General features: G+C 49.0%; 1 protein-coding gene across 6 annotated transcripts in view; it reads right to left on the bottom strand.

Moving 5' to 3' along the window:
- Nucleotides 1-838: 838 nt before the first annotated feature.
- The window catches only part of LOC102901615, a 36,268-nt gene continuing 18,945 nt past the window's right edge, over nucleotides 839-18,161 (bottom strand). For 5 of the 6 annotated variants that reach the window (XM_045054569.1, XM_045054567.1, XM_023251877.2 and 2 more), the window contains 6 exons: nucleotides 16,072-16,255; nucleotides 11,287-14,574; nucleotides 8,795-8,980; nucleotides 6,061-6,233; nucleotides 3,154-3,271; nucleotides 839-1,580 (listed from right to left, as the gene is read on the bottom strand). In XM_045054569.1, coding sequence (XP_044910504.1) covers nucleotides 1,392-1,580; nucleotides 3,154-3,271; nucleotides 6,061-6,233; nucleotides 8,795-8,980; nucleotides 11,287-14,574; nucleotides 16,072-16,255 — 4,138 coding nt within the window. In that variant the 3' untranslated portion in view covers nucleotides 839-1,391. The remainder of the gene's footprint in view (nucleotides 1,581-3,153; nucleotides 3,272-6,060; nucleotides 6,234-8,794; nucleotides 8,981-11,286; nucleotides 14,575-16,071; nucleotides 16,256-18,161) is intronic. The other variant, XM_045054570.1, reaches the window with a different exon arrangement.

The raw sequence follows: 18,161 nt of genomic DNA, 5'->3' as shown, positions 1-18,161 counted from the left end.
TCTGCCCCTCCCCCGTTCATGCTCTGTCTCTCTGTGTCCCAAAAATAAATAAAAAACGTTGAAAAAAAAAACTTTAAATCCGAAATCAAAACAGAAAAAAATACCTGGAAATTCCCCCCAAATACTTTGAAACTAAATAACACAGTTGCAAATAATCCATGGTCAACAAAGAATTCAAAAAGGAAATTAGAATGTATGAGAAAGAAAACCATAAAAATTGGAGGCTAATGCTGAAGTAGTGCTTAGAAATCACAGCAGTAAGAGCCTGTAATAGAAAAGAATGCTACAGAATAATGATCTCTGGTTGCACATGGAGAAACTTGAAAAGGAGAACAAGTTAAGCACAAAGGCATGATAACAAATATCAAAGAGGGGCACCTGGGTGGCTCAGTTAATTCAGTGTCTCTTGGTTTTGTCTCAGGTTATGATTTCCTGGTTCATGGGCTCCAGCCCCACATTGGGCTCACTGCTGTCAGCACAGAGCCCACTTCAGATCCTCTGTCCCCTTCTCTCCCTGCCCTTCCCCCACTCACATGTACTCTCTCTCTCTCTCTCTCAAAAATAAGTAAAACATTAAAAAAAAAAAGTAATATTAAAGAGAAGGAATCCATGAAGTAGAAAACAGAAATCTAGGAAAGAAAGTCAATAAAACCAAAAGTTGGTTATTTAAAAAGATAAATAAAATGGATAAATCTCTACATCCCACTTTCAGAAAAAAACCTAGGAGGAAATCTTGGGACCTAAGTATAGCCAAAAGTCCTGAGCATCTGACAAGGATCATCTTGCAGTGATCATGCTGAAGGAAAGAAGCTGGGCGGGGGGGTAGGAAAGAACACTATTACATGATTCCAGTTTAATAAAAATCCTAGAAAATGCAAACCAATCTTCAAGTAGCCACGCAAACCAGTCCTTATAGGGAGCTCATCCCAGGCTAACACAAACTTCAGTTTCCCCATACCTTGAACTTGACTGACCTCCCCAGTGTAACCTACACATCTTTTAGTACCTGGCTTCCTGCACAACTGATACTGTTCTTACTTTGCAACACCTTAATAAAGGCTTAAGCTAACAGGGCGTCGATGTTTTTCCCCCTCCTCCTACAGTCTATATGTGATGTTCCTTCTAAGCCCAGAAACTGAAGTATCATTCCCAGGGGATCAGCCTCACCAGGGGCCCAGGGACATTCCCCCTCACTGGGAGGACTGCCAAGGCAGCTCTGTGCAAGGCCTAGCCCCTGTCCCCGCCCCCCCCCACCTGCCCAACCCCCATGTAGAAGGTTCTACAATGTGAGCCTATTTCAGCCTAAGAGTCACTCCCCACTCTGGGCTGCCCATCTCAGGGCCAAGGCACACATCAACAGACAGTCTGACTCAGAGAGTATTTCTCAGTCTTTAGAATGCTTCTGGAACCAGGGCTGCTAATGTTGGGGGCCCTTCTGTGCTTGTTTTTCGCAGGCCCAGCTCATCATAGTCCAGGTTTGAAGTTTCTCGGAGTCTGTGCCTTAGCAGTTTTCTTCTCCACTGCACACAGAAGGCAGCAACTTCCAGTTCTTCTGGATCTGAGGAAGGCTGTCTCAAGCCCTGGAGGAGAGAGAGGTAATTACATGTCCTGGGGGACACTGTGCACACCTTCCCCAGGTCAGCTGACATGAGCTCTTGCTTAGTTAGCAGACTCCACTGACTGACAGTGGAGCTCATTTTCTGACATTTTGGCCCTAATTTTTTTCCTTGTATGTATGTATGTATGTATGTAATCACTGCACCCAACATGGGGCTCAAACTCATGACCCTGAGATCAAGAGTCACATGCTCTTGAGGCGCCTGGGTGGCTCAGTCAGTTGAGCATCCAACTCTGGATTTCGGCTCAGGTCACGATTCTAGGGTCATGGGATTGACCCCTGCATTGGGCTCCATGCTGAGCGTGGGGCCTGCTTGGGATTCTCTCTCTCTCTCTCTCTCTCTCTCTCTCTCTCTGCCCCTCCCCTGCTCACATGCTCTCTCTAAAATGAGATTAGATTTTATTTTATTTTTGATTAGATTAGATTTTAAATTAAATTTAAAAAGAGTCACATGCTCTTCTGACTGAGCCAGGCCAGGCACCACTGGCCCTAACTGAACAGAGATCAAGGAACTGTGTTTGAAGGGATCCTCTGAATTAAAGCCCACTCATTCCCTCTCTCATGAAAGAAGCACAACAGAACAAAGGATCTTATGTTGGTCAGAATCGAATGTTCGGAGAATGCAGCCAATTAAAAATGCTCTCTCTACCCCAAATTCTGCCTCCTTTTGGATCTTGCTTTCTTCATTTTGGTTTATGCAAACTATCCGTGGGTCTTTGGCCAGTGGCCTAAGCGGAGCCCGGACACAGGTGCCCACGGTAAGGACACAGCCCTGCCCTCAGGTTCTCCTGCACACAAGTAGCTAGGAGACTGGGCTGTGGGGACTGTCCCACCTCAGGTGGTGCTGCAAGGTGAGTGGGAGGCTGGGACTGTGGCCATGCCAGTAAGGAGGGACTCGGCTCCCTCGGGGCCAGGCCTAAGCAGAAGAGCTCAGCCTTCAAGAGACTCTGGAACCTTAGCTAAACTATGCCCATTTTTCAAATGCATGTCTATTCAATGTACTCTTTGAGCTTAGCCGGTACAAAGTTGCTTTAAACTTGAAATGGAAATTCTCATTCTATTTACTTCACACCTCCATGCACCAGCCCACAATTCTAGGTCTGTGGCTTCATGGAGTTTACTTTTTTTTTTTTAATTCGAATTCCAGTATAGTTAGCATACAGTGTTAGATTCTTTTCAGGTGTATGATATAGTGATTCCACACTTCCATGCAGCAGCCAGTGCTCAACACAAGTGCACATGGAGTTTACAATTTCTTTTAAATAATTAATTTATTTATTTTGAGAGAGAGAGAGAAAGAGTGGCAGAGAGACAGGGAGAGAGAGAATCCCAAGCAGGCTCCCTGTCGAACCCACAAACTGTCAGATCATGATCTGAGCCGAAATCAAGAGTTGGACACTTAACCGACTGAGATACCCAGAAGCCCCAGAGTTTACATTTTCATAAATGTTTCTTTCTGCCTGTGGCCCAGAGCCGTGGTGCCATATGTGTGTAGTCTCTGCCAGTGGCCACTTTCAGATGGGGTCAGCACTTACTCGCAGACTTGCAGCTTCTGTGGTCCTCACCGTCTTGGACACAGCCCGGAGGAGCTGTTGGGCATTTTCCAGCAGGAGCTCTTCAGAGGACCTGCTTCTTGCCAGAGAGGCCTTTACACTTGAGAGTTTACAGGAAGAGAGCAGACAATGTTACACCAGGGAAGAGATGCCATCTCAAATAAATGCTGGAAGGTTCTACAATATGAGACTCTTCCAGAACGCTGGGATGCATTTACAGGGACTATTCTGGGGGAAAAAAAAAATGTTCCGAAGGCAAATGTAACATTTTAAAAATAAAATTTATGTTTTAGTACTAAGAAAGTATGAATCAGACAGTATCTACAAATTAACAAGAAGTATGTTTTTAAAGAAAATAACTGAAGAGACGTGGCAGAACAAATGCCAACATCCATATATGAAGAAGGCAACAAGAAATTTTGCATACAATTGTACTCAGGACTTAATAGTTCTCAGGGCGCCAGGGTGGCTCAGTCGGTTAAGTGTCCGACTTCAGCTCAGGTCATGGTCTCATGGTTCCTGAGTTTGAGCCCCACATCAGGCTCTGTGCTGACAGCTGGGAGCCTGGAGACTCCTTCAGGTTCTGTGTCTCCCTCTTTCTCTGCCCCTCCCCTGCTCATGCTCTGTCTCTGTCTCTCTCTCTCTAAATAAGTAAACATTAAAAATTAAAAAAAAAAAACCATTCTACTCAAAGATCAGACCGGTACCTCCTAATTAAATTATACACCTCAATGATATTTGTTTTATAGTGAATGTAACTGGATTTAGTTATACAAGTTGTTTCCTACAAAAGTAAATAAAGATGTTGTGAAATTCACCTCCTTTAAAGGATTGAGAGCTTGATAAATATACCTGTATTAATTATGTCTTTTTATTTTCTGTGTTTCTGATGCACTGACATTTTAGGACCTTACTGACATTGGAAAGACCGCCCCTGCTTCTTAGAGAGTCAGTAAATGACTCCTGGCACTTACACCTGCAAACTAGCCAGTGCAAAGCCCTGTCTTGAATACCTCCTTTGTGGAGCTCTTACCCTTGGGGCCATAGCCCTGCCCCAGAGCTAGGTACCAGACAACTAGAGATAATCTCCATACTCCAGGGCTCATTGAAAATATTCAATCCAGTCTATCGGAAATCTGTTTGCCTGCTTCCCCTGCCGTGCCCATTCCTTCCCACGAAAACTCCAGTAAAGGCTCTCGTCAGGTTTCCCCTTTGCTCCCTCTGCTTTTTGACCAACTCTGGCACTTTGCCGTGTGGTCCTGTATGGCATGCTATGCCTCCTGTTCCTAGGAATCTTCTTCCTCCAAGAAAGTCCTTTCCACATTTGCAGGTGTTACCATACCTGATTGAAACAAATCCCAGGTACCCTTATAACATGACCCATAACTGACATGCTAACATTAACTGCAGTTCCTGTGTCCTAAGCAGTAAAGTTTGAGTAGCTATCCTTGAGATGATTATATACCTGAAATATTATTTCCTAGAGAAGAGTAGCCACATTTTATTTTTATATAATTATTTAAAAAATTTATATACCCTGGTCTTAGCAATGTTATTTTTATGCCTCACAGTGACTGATAATAGTTTTAGCTATCAAGCTTTCCCATAATATAAGAATATTACAAATACGGGAGGTACCTGGATGGCTCAGTCAATTGAGCATCTGACTCTTGGTTTTGGCTCAGGTCATGATCTCATGGTTCGTGGGTTTGAGTGTCAGGCCCAGTGTCAGGCTCTGGGTTGACAGCATGGAGCCTGCTTGGGGTTTTCTCCCTCCCTCCCTCTCTCTCTCTCTGCCCTCTTCCCCCCAAAATAAATAAATAAACTTAAAAAAAAGAATATTGGGGCACCTGGGTGGCTCAGTCGGTTAAGTGTCCGACTTCAGCTCAGGTTATGATCTCATGGCTCATGAGTTCGAGTCCCATATCAGCCTCTGTGCTGACAGCTCAGAGCATGGAGCCTGCTTCAGATTCTCTCTCTCTCTCTCTCTCTCTCTCTCTCTCTCTGCCCATCCCCCACTCACTATCTCCCAAAATGAATAAATGTTAAAAAATAAAAATTAAAAAAAAAGAATATTATGAATACAAGTTTGTTACTGACAAATGTGCCAATGCAGGTATCAGGAGACTCAGGGTGAAATGAAACCATTCCATGCTGCCATTATGATGTTCTATATTACCAACACAAAAGCTGTTATAAGGAGACAATTAATAAAAACTGCTCAACTCCAAAGTCTGAGCACATTAAATGAATAAATCTTAATGTAAGCCGTGTACTGGTATAGTTTTTCTTAGGCCGATTACATTCATGGCGCTTTCACTTTGTCATTAATGTATTTTTAGATAACTGATTTTTTGGTTAAATATGCCTAGTATAAAAACAAATAAAAGAACTAATGGTCAAAATTTAACTGTGGTTATAAAGTAGAGATCAGGCATTTACGTTTGCAGATGGAACTCTGATGTGATGTGAGGGCATAGGACCGCTGGAGCAGGTGCACAGCACTGTGAAGCAAGGGGAGCCTTGAAGGGGAACAGAAGTTCTGATGTATTTGGGTTTTAAACATCCCTTATGGTTACTTTATGTTCACACCTCCTCAGGAACTAGTTTTCCATGTTCAATCTTTTTTTTTCCTTTCTTATGTATATTACCAGATCTAATATTTTTGAGATAAAGGGAGAAATGACAGTGGCTAAAAATGTATTTTTTTGTCCTCTAATACTTCTCTATATTTTCAACATTTGTTTAGTATCCTCAACATAAATGTAGGCTCCTAAAGGAAATATTTTTAAAAGTATACAAAAAGAAAAAGAAAAAGAACTGCCTAAGCCCTCCCTCTGGCTCTTGAGAAAGCAGAGCACAGCAGTCACAACCAAAACCGTTTCCTACCTGGAGATGATGCGGAGCTGGTTGCTCATTGTTTGAATCTGGTCTACCACACACAAAAGCTCCCGGGAACATCTTTGATCTATGCAGTTCTTGGCGATGATGCGGATAAGTCTGGCGAACTTTTGTCCAGAAGCCGCGATTTTCCTAGCAGAGGTAATGAGCTGATCTTTGGTCTGTATCAAAGAGATGAAAGTCAGAAGTAGGTAAAGCCCTCACAGGTTTTCCAGAAGAAATCAGTGGCAAATCGTAAAGCATCCCAAACTTGCCTAGCACAATGTACTTCAGCCCCAGAGTGAACGTGTCTTAGCTTGGTCTAAAACCATAAGCTCTCTTGGGGCGCCTGGGTGGCTCAGTCGGTTGAGCGTCCGACTTCAGCCAGGTCACGATCTCGCGGTCCGTGAGTTCGAGCCCCGCGTCGGGCTCTGGGCTGATGGCTCGGAGCCTGGAGCCTGCTTCCGATTCTGTGTCTCCCTCTCTCTCTGCCCCTCCCCCATTCATGCTCTGTCTCTCTCTGTCTCAAAAATAAATAAACGTAAAAAAAAAATTTTTAATAAAACCATAAGCTCTCGAACCTCCTCCACAGACTTCAAGACCAGCCACTCAGATGCTTACTCTCCTGAAAGCCAGCAGAATGAAGAAGTCCACGCCCTTGCTTCTGTGGGGGAACGGCTGAAGGGAAAGCAGCCCAGCCTCCTGTTCGTGATCTAGCCCTTTTCCCATGGGGGCTGTGGCCTGCACTGGCTCAGGGTTAGTTTTCAGCAGGCCCAGGGCAGAAATGAGGCCCCTAAGAAGGTCCAGGTATGGGGAACATCCAGGTTGAAGGTGATCTTGGCTGCAACAAAGGTGCAAAGGTACGTGTAGACTACAGCTACACGTACAGCTTCTTAGATGGGAAATGATCCTTAATGGGTGACAGAAAACAGCACCTTTTATCCAAATAAAATCTTAAACATAATGGTGTATGTTGAGGCAACTAATATAGACAAAAGACAGACACAGACAAGCTCTTTGCGTCCACTCGCTCTCTCGATGTGCTAAGTGTGGGTTTGATGACCTGATTTCAGAATCACTGGTCTTTAGGATGAGAATGAAAAAGAATAATAAAAGAATCTGGTAGGGAAGGGTGAGAGACCCCCCTCCCCCTTTTCCTGGGGATATTTGATACAGTAAACAGTACTGCTACAGTTCTCCAGGCTGGACAATGACTAAGGAATGCCTTTGTTCTCTGCTGGCCCACAGAAGATGTTCCACAAGTATTTGTTGAGCAAACGAAGATGTGAGATGCCATGATGTTGTGGCAAGTCTACCATGAGATCACCTCCATGTGGGAAGGGGAAGGGCTCCCCTGAAGAGGTCTCAGAGGTGCGAGTAACCACATGAGAGTAAGCGTATGCAGACCTCCACCACGAAAGGAAGTGTTTACCTTTTCTGTCTCTCCAAGGGACACCATCTTCCAATTTTCCCACCTCCCTCCTCGTCTCCTCCAGCTCTGAGCTGAAGAGCTGCTGGCATGGTGGGTTCTAGAATAATGTCATGGGATCTGACGTTCTGCTTCAGGAAACCTTACGTCCCGCACCCCTGTGCTGCCAGTTTCCCCCTCAGCAGCTATTTTAAATTCTTTTCTCTGTTTGACTTTGGTTGTTAAAATCTGGGAGGTATTAACATTGAGATTTGGGAGGTTTGTGGGAGAATTCTGCAGAGGCACTTCATCTTACCAGGCACTAGCCTCACTGTTAAAAATTATCATTTGAGGTGCCAGGTGGCTCAGTCAGTTAAGTGGCCGACTCTTGATTTCAGCTCAGGTCATGATCTCACGGTTTGTGAGATGAGCCCTGTCACTGTCAGTGCAGAGCCTGCTTGGGATTCTCTCTCTCCCTCTCTTCCTGCCCTTCCCCCACTTATGCTCACTCAAAACAAACAAACATTTTAAAATTATCATTTGATTTTTCTTTTGGCATTTCCCCTTATGTGTGCATTTCCCCAGGGAACACTCCATGGGGTAGAGGATTAGTATATTCCTGGGCCCTCAGCCACACAGCACTACCAGCACCCAAATCCTATATAAATTAGAATACCTGAGATGTTTGGAAAGAAAATGGGAGACAGGAGGAAGTAACCACTGCCCATTGTGATGTAACGACCCTGTGAAAAAGGGACTGTTTCAACTGGGCAGGGCAATGAAAGGTCTGAGCCTTGGGTGTGGTGGCTGCTGGGTTTGAATCAGGAAGAGGACTAAAGAGAGTTAGAACGGCCACACAGCACTGCAGGTGGTCTCCAAAAGCCAGTGGAAAGCCACCCCCTCCCCCTCTAGGCTGTGCTGGCCCTGAATGGCTATCCATCAGGAGGGTGCCGCTCTGTTATTTCCATTTGGGGGAATTTTTGAGAATGTAAATAGCTCCCTTCAGCTCATCCTTCTGGGGATATGAATGAGTCCTTGGTTTTACTGAATTGCAGTTTCCGGCAAATTACCTTCCCTGGTGCCATAAGACCAAGATTTAGTGACTGAGCACAAAAGAAGAGGGAAAAAGAGAGGTGAACTCTAGGACACACCCAGACAGAGGAAGAAGACAGCACATTAGAATGCTACAATCCCACTAGTCCACAGTGTGGTCTTTCTTTTCTGGGAGCTGCCCTGCCTGGCCTGGCCCACCTCCTGCAGGGCAGCAGTCGGGGGCTTCTCTTCCCCCAGGGTACCCAGCCCTGCTACCACGGCTGCCCGCTGAAGGCCAAGTACCAAGACGGGTCCTCTCCTCCTCAGACTCTGAGCCATCAGGAGCACCTCTGTAGCCATCTCGCGGGTAATCTGGATGATCCTGCTCCCCCCTTCCACGCCGCCATCCTCCGGGAGCAGCTGGTCCGGCTCAGGGCCCAGCCAGGCCAGTGGGCCTGTGGAGCCAGGTGCTGGGCTGTGCGGCTGCTCCTGCCAAAGGACAGGGTACAGCTAATGAGACTCCAGATGCTCAGGTCTTGAAACTCCTGTGCTGCTATCAAGGGCCCTCTCGCCACTTTTTGAAGAAGGGTGGGCGGAGCACCTGTGTGGCCCAGTCGGTTGAACGGTTGAACGTCAGACTCCAGCTCAGGTCATGATCCCATGGTTCGTGAGTTCAAGACCCAAATCGGGCTCCCTGCTGTCAGCGCAGAGCCCGCTTCAGATCCTCTGTCCCCATCTCTCGGCCCCTCCCCCACTCATGCAGTCTCTCAAAAATAAATAAACATTAAAAAAAAGAAGAGTGGGAGTCAAGAGGTCCCTCCCACCCTGCTGATTCCCCACATGCTGGCAGCTCCAGGCAGTTTACTCCACGTGGGTAGGGAAACAGTGAATCCCTATTCCTCCAGGCTCTGTTCATCCAGAAACCTGGCATGCTGGGATCCCAGTACGGTTCAAATACCACCTGTTCTCTCCTTCTGTCAAGTTTTAGGCCTTACATGGGAGAATTTACAGCTTCTTGAGGAAATGCAGGAATCCTTGAATGTTCTAACTTTGGGACCCAGACACTTTCTCACCAATCATTCTACATGAAAGCACTTTACAGTGCTGATATGAATACTTAGGAATTCTCTCCCATGGACTTCCTTGTTAATTTTCTAGTGAGAAAGAGAGCTACTGCTGGCACCCAGAAGTAGGCAGGGCATTCAGCACTAGGCCTGGTGATTTTTTTATTGGACCAGGTGATTTTTTTATTGGACCCTTCTTGGAGCCTCCCCTAAGCCTTTTCCAGACTCTGGAATTGAGACAAGTTGTTCTGGCTTGGAGGCAAATCCAACAGCAGAGGATCAAGAGTGGCCTTGATTTCTCTCTGCCTCGCCTGTCAGATCCTGAGCTCCTTAGGGCAAGGGCTGTGCCCTAGGTGCAAGTGGGAAGGGAACGGGGTGGGAGGGACCTCGGGCCTGCCCCCAGCCCTGCTTTTTCTCCAGTCCCCCAGTGCAGCATACTAATGCCTCAGAAGGGATATAACTGTTAGGTGTCACTGTTGGAAAGGTGTGAAGTCTTGAACATGATAGTAAATTCTATCGAAATTGGGAGATACAAGTTCTGAGCCTGATGCAGGCCCCACAAGCGAGATCCTGACTTGAGCCGAAGTCAGAGGCTCAACAGACTGAGCCACCCAGACGCCCCTCTGTGCTTGTGCGTATTGAGGCGTCATCTGGCTTCGCTATCCTTTCTTGTTGCTTCTTCAATTTAATAATTCCCTGCCCCTTCAAAACTGTTCATCAGCCTTCTGTTAGGCGGGTTGGGAATCTGAGGCAAGAGGCCTTAGGCTGTAGGGAAAAAGGCACTGTGTCTGCTCTCCTCCCAACTACTTTGGGAAGAGGGTCCCCTCTCATGGTAATGACACTTCAGGGAGAAAAAGGAAGAGTAAGGGGGTGGGGGCACATGGTCTGATGGGCTTTGTGTTGGGAGAAGGCCCAGGGAAAGGTTTGGGAGGGTCCATGCAGCCAAGCATGAGGTCATGGAGGGGATAGATGGAGTGGTGAATAAAATGCTGGGCTGGGCACGCTTGCTAGGGAATTTCTTGGGCACTGCCACCCTACTTTGGTGATAGCCGGTATAAGTAAATCAGATGTTTGGGCTCCACAATGGCTGACTGTCCTGTCTGGTGCCTTAGAAGGAAATGACTATGTGTGGAAGGTGTTCAACAGACCCCGCGCCCTTCTAATAAATCTTTCTTTTTGCCTGCACTGCTTCCTGCTGGATCCCCGCCATTTGCAAACAAAAGAACCCTGATTGGGACAGGGAGGTAACATCACATTGGTGCAGGCGGCATGAAGCAGCCTGACCCACAGGAGAGGTGCTGTCGGTCACAGCAGAGGGGGACCATTTCCCGTTGGGCCAACGGGGAAAAACTTCACATAAGTCAGTAATTATAGCCACTACTTAGAGGACCCTTCCTATGTGCCAGACAAGTGCGAGCATTTTACATGGAAGCTTTTATTAACTCTCTGCCAGAAGAGTATCAATATTCCCATTTTCTAGACTAGAATCTTGAAGGCCAACGTAGCTAAGAAGCTTCACTGAGGTCTCAGAGCTAGGAAATGCCAGAGGCAGGCACAGCCCAGGCAGTCTGATTCCTGATCTCAGGCTCTCAAAGGTTGTACTGTGCTGCCTGCCAGATGTGAATTACACACGTGGGCACGAAGACAGCTTTTTCTGGAACTTGGCAGTGGCCTTTGGTTACTAGAAAGAGGGCAGTGGCGGGGGAGAGGGAAAGATGCTGGCAGTCCTACCGTGTCCAGGTCTGCTGCAATTGTCCCAGTGACGTCTGGGTCCACAGTGTAGGCCCCCCCTGAGTTCCCTGGGGTGTCTTTTGGGGCAGCACCCCGAGAATCCACACTGCCCACTGCAACAGCTCCTGAGGCACCCTCCTCACAGTGGAGCTGGGGCTGGGCAGAGGCCTGTTCATCCCTGGGCTTCATCACTGCCGTCTCATCACTGGGCTTCAGGCACTGGGCCAAGAGTGCCCAGGCCTTGGTGTGACCACCTTTCCAGGCCTGGAGCTGGGCCATGGCATGATGGGCTTTGGCTGCCCACTCCCACTGAAGCCAGTCCAGGGTGTGCATTCTCCACTCCTCTGAGTGTTCTTGGAGCACTGGGACCCTCTGGGCCACCTCCTGGGTGAGGACAAAAATGCTCTCCAGAGCCCTAAGAAGGTCCTCCTGGCAGGGCCCAGGCTCTTGACTTCCTGCCACAATTCCCTGTGCAGCTTGGATACCAGACACCATTCTTTCCAGGGAGCTTTCTGGCCTGGCCTGAGGTTCTTTACAGACAGAGAGCCTTGGATAGAAGGCATCTTGGAAGACATGTTCATAGTCTGCGTTGATGATGCTGAGGTGGCCAGTGAGGGCCTTGGCTTGAAAGGAGAGCTCCAAGCAGAGGAGTTCAAAGCGTGTGGACAGACTGGGAGATGGTTTGGGGGAGGAGGCCAGGATCTGTGCCACATCCAGCAGAGCATCTGTGAGCACATGGATTTCCCTGCACAAAAATGAGACCTCACATTTTATCTGCGCGTCCCCACACAGGAGGCCAGACAGCCTGGCAGCCTCTAGTAGCCTCTGAGAAACAGCTGCTGCCTGGGCCAACTCTTCCTGCAGTCCCTGCTGGTCCTTCACGGCCCGCCGCAGGGGCAGTAAGAACAGGCCTTGTCTCCTGCTGAGTCTCTCCATGCACTGGAGCAGGTCTTGGACAGCCACTGACCATCGAAGGCACCCATCCTCAAAGCTTTCGTCCCATGACGTAGGGGCTTGGAGGCTATCGAAAGCCAGAACCTTGTCCAACAGCTGTTTAGCATGGGTCTGCACCTCCTCCAATCTGCCTTGCATTTGTAAAAGTGCTTCTGGACGCCCAGCTGAGTCAGGGTCCTTCTTACCCCAATCCACAGGCTCACTTTTGGCTGCTAGTTGAACCATTGAGGCCAAATTCTGCTGCAGCTCCATGAACACTGCCATGTTCCCTAGAAGATCACCTGCTGGGTTGTGACAAAAGAGCTGTTGACACAGAGGGTACCAGTCACCAGCCCTGGCTACCAAGCCCTGCCCGGTTTCCCTGGGTCTCCCAGACAGCTGGAGAGCCACTTCCGGAAGCCCGCCGGTTCTAGCAGTCGTGCAAGGTTCTATCTCTGTTCCTAGGTCAACAATAGAAGGTGCTAGTGTTGGGATTTCTTGGAGTCCAGGCATCCCCTCTGACCCCAGTGGTCCCTCCCCAGCCAAGGCCTCTTGAGCTGCATCCACAGCGGCGTTTTGTTCCTGCAGGTTGGTGCTAGCTGTGGTCACTGCCTGGTGGCTCTGGCTCTCTACAGCAATGATGAATTTGCTGATGGCTGGTAGTGGAGGGTCCCCACTCTGTAGATACCTGTCAGGAATCAAAGGGTGGGAAAGATTGTTCCTCAGTGGATAGGAGATGCCTGAATTGCTTTCCCCCAACCCAGGTTCTCCCTGGTGTTCCAGTGCAGGAGTTGTGGAGTCCTGGAGGCTGGGGAGAATAAAATAAGTTTGTTCCTTAGCAGTGTCAAACCTTTGGACTTGGTCCCGAAGCGGGCTGAGGATATCTGGGTGGTTAGTCCCATCCAGCCCTTCTTGGATGCTCTGGGCTGAACAGATCAGATGTTGTGCCATGGTTAAAAATACCTCTGTGTCCTGAGCACTGTGCCCACCCAAACAGCACTCAGCAGCTGCACTCAGGAACAGGGAAGACTGCTCCAGCTGCTGGATCAAGACTCTCAGGCCATTCCGGAAAATGGGATCTCGATCTTGGTCCACATACCTGCTCATCACCTGCACTATGTGAGTGGCCCGACCCTGTAAATATGCCACAAGTTGGGGAAAGTCTCTGGAATCTCCCTTTATCAAAGCCCATCTAAAGAAGTCCAAGTGCTTGGTCATTTCTTGAATGGACACACTCAGGAACTCAGGAATATTGAGAACGTCATCAAAACATGCCAACAGGCCTTCCGATGCCCTGGTCCATGCCTGAAGCAGGGCCTGCAAGGCAGCTGGGCTCCAGTCCAGACCAGATCCTTGGGGACTTTGTGAGAAAAGTTGCTGCACTCTGACCACAAGCCCCCAAAGGCCTGCCATGGTGACCTCCATGTCTTTGCCAGTTTGTTGTCGAGGGCAGCAAACCAAGACCAAGTGAGCCACTCTGAGCATCTGCTCGGCCTGGTCACGGAAAGCAGCAAGGAAAAGCTGGAGATTCTTTGGCAGGGCCTGGCCATCGCACAGGGAGCTGACTGGGCGAGTGGCCAAGGCGGCCTGGACCAGTCGTTGAAGAGGGCTTTGCGTGTCAGTGAACGTGTCCAGGATCTGGTGCAGCAGCCCAGAGCGGACTCCTTGGCACAGGGCCTCAGTGGCGGCCTGCAGCTCCGCACACTCCTGCCCGGGTTCCAGGCTCCCGGAGGCCCGGCCTTCTCCCGGATGCCTGTCGATCCGACCCAGGCGCCCGGCGCTCCGCAGCTCCAGCAGCTGGCCGCAGCGGGCCACCAGGCGCAGCCTCTCCGGCGGTGCGGAGCAAGCGGCCAGACGCATGCAGTGCCACACTACGGCCGCCAACAGGGCGTCTAGAGGGCCGCCGCGCATGCGCTCGTGCCCGGGCGCCGACAGAAGCTCGCGCAGCCGCCGCAGGCGCCAGGTGAGCGCGCCGGTCTGGGCGCTGGCCGCTGGGGCCGCGGCGCCGGGCTCCAGCTGCGCCAGCAGCTCGCCTAGGGTCTTCCTGGTCTGGGCCAAAGTGTGGCGCTGGGAAGCGGCCAGCTGCGGGTCGCAAGGGCGCTGCAGGTGGCCGCGGGCGGCCTCGAGCAGCGCGGGGACACAGCCCCGCAGCAGGCGGCCGGCGTGGTCCAGGCGCTCCCCGGGCCCGCGCGCAGTCAGGCGGCCCAGGCGTAGCAGCGCGGCGGCCAGGTCGGCGAAGGGGCCGCGCAGCGAGGCCGCGTCGTCCGCGTCCTCCAGCGCGTCCAGGCAGGTCAGGCACCAACCCGCCGCCCGCGCTATCTTCCTCGCCATCGCCGCGTCTTCTAGGAGCAGGACCTGTATGGGCAGCCAGGGGAAGAGAAGCTTGAAAATGCTGGCATGTTCCTGGAGCGATAGCAGAAGCAACGGCAGCTGTTTTCCCTCCTCACCCCCTCCACTCCCCCCAGCCCCCTCACCCCCTGCCACCCCCTTCACCCCATCAACCTCCTCACCCCCTGTTTTACAAACATCCCAAGGCTAAATAGTATAGAATGTCAGGGCCAAAACAAAACAAGTCATCTAAGAGCGATGTTTAAGGAAAATATTTGGCCTAACTGAAAACGTGAGGCTTCCTAAATTTGACCCACATTTAATGTGGGGTCCAACTTGGTTTTGGATTGAGTACCTCCAGGTCAGAAAAGGTACAACCAACTGTCTTATTTGGGAACCCACGTGTTACCACAAAGTGTTCAGGAAGGATTTACTATTTGGATGAGGATGACGGAGGCTGGAAAGATGGCCTGTCCAGGAAGTGACTCTGAGAATCTTTCCTAGCCTGATTCTACCCCTCCTGGATGGCTCTATTCATCCCCTGCAACAGAGCTGGCACCCAAACACTTCCAAGACCCTCCCTTCTTCCCCTCTGCTACTCCCATCAGCAGGTGCCCAAAGCCCTATGGCTTTGCCTCGCTATGGGCTTTGTCCCCATTTCCAATTTCACTTTAATGAGGATCTGTTCAGTTGCCAACACTCCTCATCCCCTCCCTCCCGCACACCCCACACAACAATAATCCACATTATGAAAGCTTTAATGATGAATGCGGATAATACTGTGATAATATTATATAGATCCTAACAGGGAACAATGCCCCAACCTAAAAGAGTTGTGCCATATGGTGGAATGTTAGGAAAATGGGGAGTCTTGGGAGGCCAAGAGGCTGGTCTAGCCTCGGGAGATCCTAACAGCAGAGGTTTCACTTTGGAGCCGGGTTTGCCAAATAGATTGAGACCTGCAGAGGTTTCACTAAGTGTTCCCCCACAGCTCCTGGCCAAGGGCAAGGTGAAAAGTGAGTCCCTCAGTGATACCTTCTTATTAGGGGGTTGATTGCCAAGTGTGGGGATGAGGTGCCACACGTGGGTTTAAGACCACAGACCCTAGGGGCGCCTCAGTGGCTCAGTCAGTTAAGCATTTGACTTTGGCTCAGCTCATGAACTTGTGGTTCATGAGTTCGATCCTAGCATCGGGCTCACAGAGCCTGGAGCCTGCTTTGGATTCTGTGTCTCCTTCTCTCTCTGTTCCTTCCCAGCTCACACTCTTGTCTCTCTCTGTCTCAAAAATAAAGATTAAAAAAAAATTTTTTTTTAAAGACCCTAATTTAGTAGCTCCCTATGGCAGCTTCCACACTTAGCATTTATTAAATTGGTAATGAACTCTGTGCTGTGATCCTGCCGGAAGCTTGGGCAGAGGTCTCTCTCTGCAGGGGCATCCACTGTGGGAATGACTTGCCCCATCCATGCTTCCCAGCAATGAGCTATGTCCAACCGACCAGCTAGCCAGTCTGATACCAGCCTCACCTTTGTGGTGTCCACCAGGATCTGCTGAGCTGTAGTCACTAGCTCCTCCTGGTGGCTTTGACATCCCGGCTGAAGATGGAGCTTCTGAGCCACCAGCACGATGTTCCTCCCAGACAGGACCAGAGACTCAGCAGTAGGCCTCATTTCCTCCCAGAGCCACTCCTCCTCAGAGTCTCCTGCCAGCCTGGACAGACACATTTCTAGTCAGAATTGCCAACATACAGTGATACAAAAAAATATACCCATAAGGGAGTTATGATACATAGAATCTAGAGTACTATGAAGCCCTTAAACTGGTGACGTAGGTCTGTATTTGTGGTGATAGAAGCCTCTCCAAGACATAGTGTTGAGTAAATAAAACCAAATTATAGAATGGCATGCATGGCAAGATGTGATTTGTTTTCAGTTATGCACAGATCTACATAGAGAACTCTCTCTCTAGAAGGAAAATCATCAAACTGTGTTTTTTTTCTTGGCATGTAAAAATATGTTTAATTACTTTTTGAATTGCTCTCATTTTCTCTGCTGCAATGAACATGTATAAATACTACAAAAGGGAAAAAAAGCCTCTTTTTGTAAGAGAGAAATATCTAGAATGTCATTTCAATCCATGTTATCAAGAGGAGAGATTTTGCATAACACAGATGTCCACAGCAACTGTCTTCATGTGATGGAAACATTTCCCTCTCAAGAGTAATCCCCAGTCATGCAAAACAAAACAAGAAAAGTCCTCTGCTCCCTTATGATTATCCTTTGGAAAGGAGGCTGAGCTCTGTGCCTTTGGAATTGCAGGCTGAGAAGACACAGGAGTGCCAGCTGGAGTAATCACTGAGAAGCTCCTCTCAGCTTTTGGTCCCTTATCTAGTGGCAGCCAGTTCCAAAGCCCCTTATCCCAGCCGGCTCCCAACATCCCAGCTACCCTCATGTGAAATATCCCTTGAGTTCCCAGTACACGGAATCACACAAACCAAACGACCCCGCATGGCAAAATGCTGACACACCGGGGGTAAAGGGAAGAGGGAAGGAATGTAGGACAGCTGCCTCCCTCCCTTACTTTACGTTTAATTCCTCTTGGAGAATTTGCACACCAGCTGCAGTGGACGTGCCCGTAAATATGACCTGCCACATCCTGGCAGCTGCTCAGTGGCAGAACTGGGACTTCCACCCATGCAGCTGGACTTCCTGGGTTTTCTCATTTCTCAATGTTAAAAGGAGGGGAGAGGGGCACCTGGGTGGCTCAGTAGGTTAAGCATCTGACTTGGGCTTGGGTCATGGTCTTGAGGTTCATAGGTTCAAGCCCTGCATCAGGCTCTGTGCTACGGTGTGGAGCCTGCTTGGGATTCTCTCTCTCCCTCTCTCTCTCTCTCTCTCTCTGCCCCTTCCCCACTTGCACTCTGTTTCTTTCAAAATAAATAAACTTAAAAAAAAAAAGGAGGGGAGAGAAAACTGTCAAGGATCAGGGCTGTATATGTGAAAGGAGGCTGTGGAGTCCTGTGTTAAGGCGATTCAAATGACTATGCCCTGATAGGACCTTGAGTACAGATGCTTTATACAGAGAATGTCAGCAGACACCCCACGGTGACCTGCTGGACTTCCCCACGCTCCTCCCTCTTCCTTGAGACTTGTGAGACATTCTTCTGTCCTCCCCTTGCCCCTCACTCCCATCCCTGCTTTCAGATTTGGCTGAGATCATTTAATGTTATTCATTTGAAGCTACCGTTGGAATTTCCCTCAGCATTGAGCATTCTTCTCTTCCTAGAATTTTGACTATTAAGCATTCCAAGATATTGTCCTGTACAAAGGTCTTTTCTTCTTCATCTTCCCTTACCTTGAGGTCTGGTTTCTGCTTGTGAGTTAGTGTTGTTTATCCTTATTTTCCTTGATCTTCTTGGTTTTTGCAGTTGGGGTACATGGTGGTAAGAGTGACTACATCCTTGCACATCTGCACTATATACATCCTTCCTATGCTCAGGGGAACGGAATGATGAGGGGCCATTCTATCTGACGTGACTTTCCTCTTGGCCGCCCACAGACCCGATTCCAGCACCTGCTGGCCTCCAGAGTTACAGGTGTGAAATCCAAATACCAGT

Source organism: Felis catus, chromosome A3, assembly GCF_018350175.1.
Source record: "Felis catus isolate Fca126 chromosome A3, F.catus_Fca126_mat1.0, whole genome shotgun sequence".
Classification (NCBI taxonomy): Eukaryota; Metazoa; Chordata; class Mammalia; order Carnivora; family Felidae; genus Felis; species Felis catus.
Note: the sequence above shows the minus strand (reverse complement) of the source record. Positions and strands in the feature narration are given on the sequence as shown.